The sequence below is a fragment of the Manacus vitellinus genome, unplaced genomic scaffold (genome assembly GCF_001715985.3).
Source record: "Manacus vitellinus isolate BGI_N305 unplaced genomic scaffold, ASM171598v3 scaffold_16_pilon, whole genome shotgun sequence".
Taxonomy (NCBI): Eukaryota; Metazoa; Chordata; class Aves; order Passeriformes; family Pipridae; genus Manacus; species Manacus vitellinus.
This window is the reverse complement of record NW_021939189.1, coordinates 16,969,694-16,978,861: the sequence shown is the minus strand read 5'-3', so window position 1 is coordinate 16,978,861 and position 9,168 is coordinate 16,969,694. Positions and strand designations below refer to the sequence as shown.

General features: G+C 56.7%; 1 protein-coding gene across 1 annotated transcript in view; it reads right to left on the bottom strand.

Moving 5' to 3' along the window:
* Positions 1-365: 365 nt before the first annotated feature.
* The window catches only part of LOXL1 (lysyl oxidase like 1), a 16,198-nt gene continuing 7,395 nt past the window's right edge, over positions 366-9,168 (bottom strand). The window contains exons 2-8 of the mRNA XM_029958815.1: positions 8,830-9,163; positions 3,107-3,215; positions 2,193-2,330; positions 1,745-1,901; positions 1,565-1,660; positions 1,259-1,374; positions 366-996 (exon numbers count right to left, since the gene is read on the bottom strand). Coding sequence (XP_029814675.1) covers positions 990-996; positions 1,259-1,374; positions 1,565-1,660; positions 1,745-1,901; positions 2,193-2,330; positions 3,107-3,215; positions 8,830-9,163 — 957 coding nt within the window. The 3' untranslated portion in view covers positions 366-989. The remainder of the gene's footprint in view (positions 997-1,258; positions 1,375-1,564; positions 1,661-1,744; positions 1,902-2,192; positions 2,331-3,106; positions 3,216-8,829; positions 9,164-9,168) is intronic.

Below are 9,168 nucleotides of genomic sequence, written 5' to 3'. Positions count from 1 at the left end.
CCCAGTAGTGGGGTGTGGTGACAGGGCTGCAGCTCCCAGAGCCACAGGATGTCACAAGAGGGTGGCCGTGTCCCACACCCCCTCTCCAATCCAGGCAGGCAGCAACAAGCACGGGGGGTGTCCTGAGGAGTCCATCCTTCCCATCTCCCCATGGGTTGTGCCCCTTGGTCCCCACCATCCAGGATTAAAGGACAACAGTCATCTCTCAGGAGATATTCCCATCCTGGATGGCCCAAGGACATCCAGGGACGTCCCTCAGTGGGTCTTTGTGGTGCCACCGCGGCCTCGGTCAAACACCAACCCCTCAAAAGCAACGTGTTCTAATGATTTCTGGTTTTAAAGCTTGTGAAAATAACAATAACATTAACAATAATAAAAATAATAAATCAAGCTTTCCAGTCATCTCAAGGACTCTCTGTGTTTATAAAAGCTGGGCAGACAGAGAGATTTCTCCATTAAAGGTGATGGGATTTCCAGCACCTTCAGTCCCAAAAGTACCTGGAGCATCCTGGCGTGGCAGCCACCTCAAAAAGAGGGGCCAAGTATCCTTCCTGGGGCAGCAGCTCCAAATCCAGGCTGTCTTCTTCCCCCTGGGGAAACATGGCATGGCCAGAGACCCTCCCCCCCCCAAAAAAAAAAGCCAAAGGGGTTAAGGACTACAGAGCTAGTATGCATTTACATCATTATACAGCACTTATGGGTCCCTGCCTTTATTCCAGCTAAAACCCAGCATTGGATCCCCTCAGGAAATGGTAAAAAACTAAGATTAAAGAACAGTTAAGTATAAAAAAAATTTCAAAGAGTCATTCTGGCTTCCCCTCCTTTTAATGTGAAGGCATGGGGGGTTTTTCGGGGCAGGGGGGGCAGTCTGTGTCTCGAGGAGCTGCTGGTGGGCTCCAGGGTCTCTGGTGGGGCAGAGGAGCTCAGGCTTTCTTTTTGAAGAGGGGACAGAGGCTGAGGCAGGTGACATCCTTCTGGCCCTGCTCCCATCAAGATCTGAAAAAAAAGAAAACAAAATCCCAGAAAATTCAGTATCAACACCCCAAAAGGGAGCGAGACACCAACCCCCAGCCCCACCATTGGCCAAATCCAGCTTCTTTTTTTGGTTCACAGAGAAAACACAGATGGAAGGGAGGAAAAAAGGAACTAAACCACTCGGGTCTGACCCCCAACTGTTTTTTTTCTGATGGCCAAGGGAAAAACAAAGCAGGACATAAGGAAGAGAAGGATGGGGAAGGACACGTGGCCATCTCCTTACTGGGAAATTTTGCAGTTTGTTGTGGAGACGTAGCGTCCGGTGTAGTGGATGTTGCACCTCACCACGTTGTTGGTGAAGTCTGACTCCAGGACGATGTATTTGGGGTTCACTTGAACCTAAAAACGGGCAAAAGGGAAGGAAAAAACACCCCCCAAAAAATTAGTAAGAGGGGGGACGAGCAGCACCTAAACCCATGTTAAAGGGACGCCACCAAAGAAGGTCCTGAACACGATGGTTGGAAGATCCCAAGCCACCCCCAAAACAGGAATATTTGCCCCAAAGATCTCCCCCGAGGCCCCTGGCCACCTTCAAGACATAGTTGCCCGGCTGCACATCCGTTATATCGATCCACTGGCAGTCGATGTCGGCGTTGTAGGTGTCATAGCAACCCGGGCTCAAGCCCTGTGAGGAGAAAAGGGGGGTTCAGGTGTGCTGGGGAGGGGGTGAACCCTGAGCAGCCTCTTCCCCCGGCCCCCCCAAGGTCACCTGGGTGTGGGAGGTGCAGGCGTAGCGCTTCAGGTTGCCGAAATCGCAGGTGGTGTCCTCCAGGCAGAAACTGGCCTTGTGGCCCTCGGCCACCTTCCTGCCCGTGGTGGCATCCAGCAGGTCATAGTGGCTGAACTCATCCATGCTGTGGTAGTGCCTGGGGATGGAGGGGGGATGGCAGTCAGGGTGACCCCCAGAATGACGCCACTCCCTCCCCAGATGTGATTTTGGGGGCTCCTCATCAACGCTGGGTCCCCAGCAGCTTTCCAGCTCCCTCCCTGGGGACATTAATTGCAGGAGCGTGCTGGCTTTAGGGACAAGTGGCAACGACCCCCCTCCCACCAAGATCTCAAAGCAAAGCCACAAAATGGGGGAAATGCCATTAAAAAGCCTTGGAGCTGCCCCCAAAAGCTGGTTGGTGGAGGGGAGGTGGGGTGGGGACACTCACTGGTGGCAGCTGTGCCACTCCCAGCTGTGCCGGGGCCGGCTGGGCAGGAAATCGGCCGTGCCCTGGTTCTTCACCCGCTGGGGAAACCGCAGCAGCACCCGCACGTCGTAGTCGGTGGCTTCGGGGGTGTAGGCAGTGCTGGGGACATCAGGGAGGGTCAAACCCCACGTCCCCTCAGCCCCAGCCCCGGGGGGACAGAAGCCCCCCAGGTGCAGGGTGGAGTGTCAGCCCTGGCACCCCGAGGAGGAAAATTCCCAGCGAGAGCCTCTGTAGGGAGAGTTTCCTCCGTGGAAAAGGAAATGATGAAAAAAGGAGAGAACCCACCAGACACCTTCCATCATGCTTTGCTTTGCTCTTCCCTTTGCCCTTTCCTTTCCCCTTCCCTCTTTCCTTCTCTCCTTTCCCCTCTTCTCCTTCATCCTTCTTCCCCTTTCCTCTTTCCTCTCCTTACCTCTTTCCTTCATCCTTCTCCTTCCCCTTTCCTTTTCCCTTTCCCCTTTCCTTCTCCCATCCATTTCTTTCCTCCATCCTCCTTTCCCTTCCCTTTCCCCTTCCCTTCTTCTCCTCCATCCTTTCCCTCATCCTTCTCCTTCTTTCCCATCCCTCTTCTCATTCCCTTTTCCTCTTTCCTATCATTCCCTTCCCCATCCCTCTTTCCTATTCTTCCCCTTCCCTTTTCCTCTTCCCTTTCTCCTTTCTTTCTGCTGCCCTCCACCCTCCTCCTTCATCCTTTTCCTCCTTCCCCATCCCTCCTCTCTCTCCCCTCCCCTTTCCCCTTTCATCCCCCACCTTCATCCTCCTCCCCTATCAGCACATCCCCCCTTCCACTCCCTGGGTCCCCCCTCTCTCCCCGCTGTGTCCCCATGTCCCCCTCATCCCAGGCCACATGTCACCCCCAGGAAAGCTGCTCCTACCTGGCCAGGCACTTCTCCTCGGCGGCGCAGCGCAGCGAGTACAGGTGAGCTCTCTGCACGTAGGTGGACGCCTGCACATAGTTGGGGTCCGGCACCAAGTCGGGGAGACCTGCCAGGAGCATGAGGACAGCCCTGAGGACGGGGACAGGGCCTGGGGACAGCCCTGAGGATGGGAACAGGGCCTGGGGACAAGGCCTGGGGACACCACAGTCCTCTCCTCGAAGCGGCCAAGGGGGGAAGCTTTCCTTCGGTCACCGCCACGTTTTTTTAATTTTAAGCTGCAGATGGAAAATCCTCCCTTCCCCTCCCCTTCCCTCCCAGCTCCCGCTGGCAAATCCCAATCCTCCATTTTCCTACAGCGGGATTGCTCAACCCACCCTCCTGGAAGCGATTACACTCAGCCCTGCCCGGCCCCCCTGAGAGGGATTCTGAGGTTCCCCTGAGCCTCCCACCCCTGTGGCAGTCAGGGACAGGAGTGACATGACCCCCAAGATAGGAGAATCCCTATTTCCTTCCCTGTTTCCTGTTTTTCACCCCAAAACAGGGGTGAAAGTGCAGAGCTAACCCCAGGAAGCCCTTGCTGTTATCCCTCATCTCCTTGAATTCTCAACAGTTCCTTGGGGCCACACTGAAGAGACCTGTGACAGGCAGACAGACAGACAGATGGACAGATGTAGGGACAGGCAGGGGCTGACTCAGTTTCCAAAACTATTATGGAGCCCTAACAGAGCTGGAACTTCCCCCCAGCAATGCCCTTTCACACCTCCCCTTCCCAAAGGCTCCTCCACCACCACTGACCCAGAAAATGCCCCAGCATCTGCCCCTCAAGAAGGATTGGGAGAGGGAGGGATACTCCCCAGGCACTCTGTGCCTCAGTTTCCCTTCTGCCAGCCCTCTGCAAAGTCCTGCTCTGCAACAACCTCTGCTTAGGGTCAGTCCTTGCTGCAGGCTCGCCAGCCTACCCCCATTCCCATCCTTAGCACTGTTCTCATCCCCATCCCTGTCCTCCTGCCCATCATCATCTACAACCAATCTTCACCCTCATCCCCCATCCTTGTCCCCACCCCTGTCCCCATCCCATCACCATCCTTGCCCCTCCTCCTTTCCCACATGCCCATCCTAATTGCCATTCCCACCCTCCTCCTCATCCATCCCCATCCCCGTTCCCATCCCCATCTTCAAGGCCATTCCTATCTTCACTCCTTATCCTCATCCCCTTCCCATCCCTGTCCTCATGCCCATCCCTCTCCTAATTCTCATCCCTATCTTCAACCCCATCCCTGTCCCAGTCCCCACCCTCATCCCCTTCCACTCCCCCATACTCATACTCATGCCAACCCCCCTCCCCATCCCTCTCCTCATCTTCCTCTCCATCCCTGTCTCCATCCTCATCCCCATCCCTGTTCCCATCTTCATCCTCATTCTCATCCCCATGCCCGTCTTCACCCCTCATCCTCATCCCCTTCCTCATCCCCTTCCTCATCCCCATCCTCATACCCAGCCCTCTCCTCATCCCGATCCCTGTCCCCATCCTCATTCCCATCCTCATCACCATCCCTATCTTCACCCTTCATCCTCTTCCACCTTCCCATCCCCATGCCCATGCCCATCCCCATCCCCAGTCCTGTTTCCATCTTCATCCCCATCCCCATCATCACTCCTCATCCTCATCTCCTCTTGCCCACCCCTCTCCCATCCTCACCTTCCTGCCCATTCCTATCCTGGCTCCTGTCCCCACTCTCATCCCCATCATCTTCATCCCCATTCCCATCCTCATCCTTGTCCCCACCCCCTTTCAAGGCACCCAGGGGCTCCAGCCCCACCCGCTCTTTGCCCCCAGACAGTTTCCAGCACATTTCCTTTTTTTTCCCTTTTTTTCCCTATTTTTCCTTGGACAAGAAGAACAATGCCTCCTTGTTTCTGGGCCTGCCTTCCCTCGAGGGATCACGTCACTCCATTGGAGCTCGTTTCCTGCCCCGCTCGCTTGGTCATCGCTGCTGATGTAATGCCCAGGGGGGGCCTCACAAGCCGGGGGCAAGAAAATCAAGGAGAGCTTGGAAAGACTTTCCCCCCCCCTCCCTTAAAAAAATTAATAATAAAAAAAGCAACGGAGAACGACCCCGGGGCCTGCGAGAGGAACATTTGTCATCATTTATAAAACAGCTTTTCCTCCCCACTGTTGTTTATAATAAATTCTTGGACGCTCCAGAGAGAAATCCGACTCCTTTACCAACGGGGAGTTTTATTTTCCCCCCACGACGGAGCTCGCCCTGGATGGCCTCGCTGTTATTGTAGGGTCTCGCGCCTGACTTTCGGCAGTGAAGGGTCAAACCGCAAGTGCCGGAGTCGCTGGAGTTAATGGGATGGCAGGATCCGGCCTTGCCACCCTACAAATGTCCCCTCAGCACAGCAGGGAACCCGACTGTCCCCATCCCAGCTGGCCAAATCCTGACTTTTTTTGCTGAGGCAGCGTTTTCCCACCTCCTGCAAGTGAGAGCCCCGGCAGCCCCCCCCGCCATCGCCTCCGAAACGGGACAACCACAGCAGGAAAATGTTTGTTTTTCCTCCTCGGCCCCTCGGCCTGCCCTGGGAGCTGCCAGAGAAGATTTCCTTCTTCTTCACCGTGAAAATTAGAATAATAAAAAAAGGCCGGCCCGCTCCCGCCGCGCTGTTTGTGCAGGTGTGCCGGGCTTAGCCCAAAAATCCCAGCTCCAGCAGTTTTCCGAGAGGGCAGCTGCCTCTCCTCCCTGTGCCCGGCAGTGCTGGGTCCCAGCCCTGGGGAGGCAGGAGCACCAAAGCAGGGTGGTTTTAGCAGCGGGGATGGGGACATGGGGATACCCTGAGTGACTGACACCCCATTATTCCTTCATCCCATCCCATATCACCCCTGCAGCATCCCAGCTCCAGCACCTCCCAATGCACCCCTTCATTCCCCCATCCTATCCCCACAGCATCCCTCCTCTAGCACCTCATGATATTCCCCTTCATCCCATCCCATCCCACCTCATCCCATGCATGCCATCCCACCCCATCCATGCAGCATCCCCACAGCATCCCTCCTCCAACACCCTCTGGTGCACCCCTTTATCCCATCCCATCCCATCCCATCTCATCCCTGCAGAATCCCTCCTCCAGCACCTCCTGACATCCCCCTTCATCTCCACTGAATCTTGGCATCCCCAGCTCATTGTTAAACACCTGAAATCAACCCAAACTGACCTCCAAACCCACCAAAGGAAGACATTCCCAGGAAGACCATCATCTCCTGGCCCAGGTGCCCCATCAATGGGTGATGGTACCCTCAGGTGTCACCACAACTGAAGTTTAGTGGGTAACAAAATCCCTATCACCCCATGGAATTCCCAAAACCCATTCTCATTCCAACACCAACCCTGGGTGATCCATTCCATGAGGTCAAGGCAAAACACCCTTCTGCAGATGGGGTCCAAGCAGGGGTCAGGGTGAGGAAGCCCCTGGAGATTCCTCCTAGGGGTCAGTCAAGAGTGGGAAGCCCTGTTGGGAACCAGCACCTTGTCCAAACCCCATGAGAGGGGAGGCACTTTGGCCTGAGGTGATACAGCCCCAGAGCAAGATTTGGGTGACCCTTGGGTTGTGAGCAGGAGACGTAAAGACGTCTGAGGTCTCCTCCCCATCTCCTTGGCCCAGAGACCCCCTCCCTTGGCCAACCCACACAGAGATGCTCCTCTCCCACCTCCACCATGGTTTGGTCACCTACAGATTTAGGACTGGAAACTATTCCAACTCATCTTCCAAGGTATCTGCATCTGGTTTGGGTGGAGGGAGGTGGACAATCCACAGTGCTCACACAAGCCCCAATAAACCCTCTCATAAAAGCTGGTGGGATCTAATTGCTTAATTAACCCCCCAGGTACCCCAGCGAGGGGCCAGGAATGCTGCACATTCCTTGCAGAGCCGGGTGGGATTAAGAGGCTCTTAAAGAGCTTAGACACATAATTAACATCTGATTCGGCTTTATGAAGTGTTTGGACCAATTAAGAAACCATCCTGAAGGGTGGCCCTGCAGGTGACAGGTTTGGAGGGGCTTTCGGTGAGCCCCAGGGAGGTGACAGCTTTCCCTAAACAAAGCTCAGCTGGAGAGAGCAGCAAGTGACCCAGAGGAGAGGCCAGGCCACCTCTCTAAATTGCTTGGATGATCTTTATTCCTGCCTTTAGATTTATTAAGGAAAAATGTGAGGGAGGAGGCCAGGGGCTCCGGCACTGAGAGGTGGATGTGGATGGACCAACGAGGGCTGCTGACCCACCCACGAGCACCCTGATTGCCCTGGTGGAGCCACAGCACCGTCACCTCCTGGCCCAGCTCCCACGGATCCTTGAAGGACACAGCCACTGCCAACAGGGAGACGACAAACTTGGCAGGCATCTTCCCCTTTCCCTCTGCTGCTTTGGGTCATCTGCAGGGCAGCTGTCCCCAGGCGTCCCTCGCAGAGGCACAGGACTGCCAGCATTCCTCATCCCTGTATCCCTCGCCCCTGCATCCCACATCCTCACATACTTCACCCCCCTCATCCCTCACCTCCGGTACCCATTGCCCCCCACACCCCATGCCCAGCAGGAGAGGCTGCTCCTGGTGAGGCCAGCGGGGATCCAGAGGAAGATCCTCTGTACAAACCCTGTCCCTGAGCTCTCTCCCAGCTGGACCTCGGGCTGACCCAGCCCGGCTGCTCTTGCTGTGTTTACTCACTCGCATGCAACAGGCAGGGCTGGGATGACTGCTTCCCCCAGCCCAAATCCTCTGGGATGGGTTTTTCCCAGAAACCAGGGATGGGGCTGGATGGGTTATGGGGTCAGACTGGTCAGAGGCTCCAGCTGAGATGGGCTTCCCAAGGGACAGGCTGATCCCCCAGGCTGCTGCTCCTCACACCCTCCAGCCTTGCTTCCAAACTTACCATGGAGCAAAAACACTCTTGGCAAGGCTCAGCTGAAAGCCACAGGATTTCACCAGGATCGGGGTCAGTGGGACATGAAACGAGGGTGTCCCTGCTGTGACCTCGGTCCCCTGCTGCGGCCCCGGTGTGGTCGGCACGGGGAGAGCACTGGGAGCGACTGCCCCTGGCTGAGGCAGAGCAAATCCATCCATCCATCCGTGAGCTGAGTGTACCCGGCACAGGGCACACGGCCAGGGTGACCCGGGATACAGAACTGCCCTACCCCAGGAGTATGGCAAGCCCCCAGCCCACGGCACACAGCCACCCCATGGATACAGGATGACCTGAGATGTGGCATCCAGACACCCCATGAGCACGGTGTGACCCCAACCCACGGCACAGACCCACCCCACGCAGGCAGGGTGGCCTGGGACGTGGCACATACCCACCCCACGAGCACAGTGTCCCCTCATGCCACAGCACAGACCCATCCCACAAATATGAGATGCCCTGGGACATGGCACAGACCCACATCAAGGCCAGACCCCACACTGGGACTTGCTCCTTCACGACCCTTCCCTTTCCTCTCCGTTCTTCACCACCTCAAACATCATTCCTAAAACATGTAGGGTGTTCAACAGCCCCTCGGTGACCTCTCAGCCACATTTGCCCCCACAACACTGGGGCAGCATCCTTGAAGAGTGACTGGCATCAGACATGGAGGAAGGGGACTCTGCCCTCGGGAATAACAAAGCACCAAGGGCACATCCCACCCAGGGGACCTGCCACCCACCCCAGGGTGCCCCCCAAACTCACCCCGTCCACCGTGGCTGGGCCTGTAGACGCTGCCCACGCTGACCCGAGCTTGGCTATCAGGGACAGCCTGGGGGATTTCGAGGCTCCTGGCGGGCAGGTAGGACTCGGGACGAGGGACCCCGTACGGCTCCACCGCCCGGAACGGCGGCTGCGGCTCGTAGGGCGGGTACTGACCCCCGTACCCCGTCCCGACGGCCGCCTGGAGGTTATCCGTGGAGGCCGCGCCGTGGTTGACGGCTTGTTGGTTGGCGTACGAGTCCGGGCTCTGCTCCGGTGCAATCCCGGTGTCGTGGTACAAACTATGGGAATAGCGCCGGTCCAGCCCGTCCACCGGCTGGG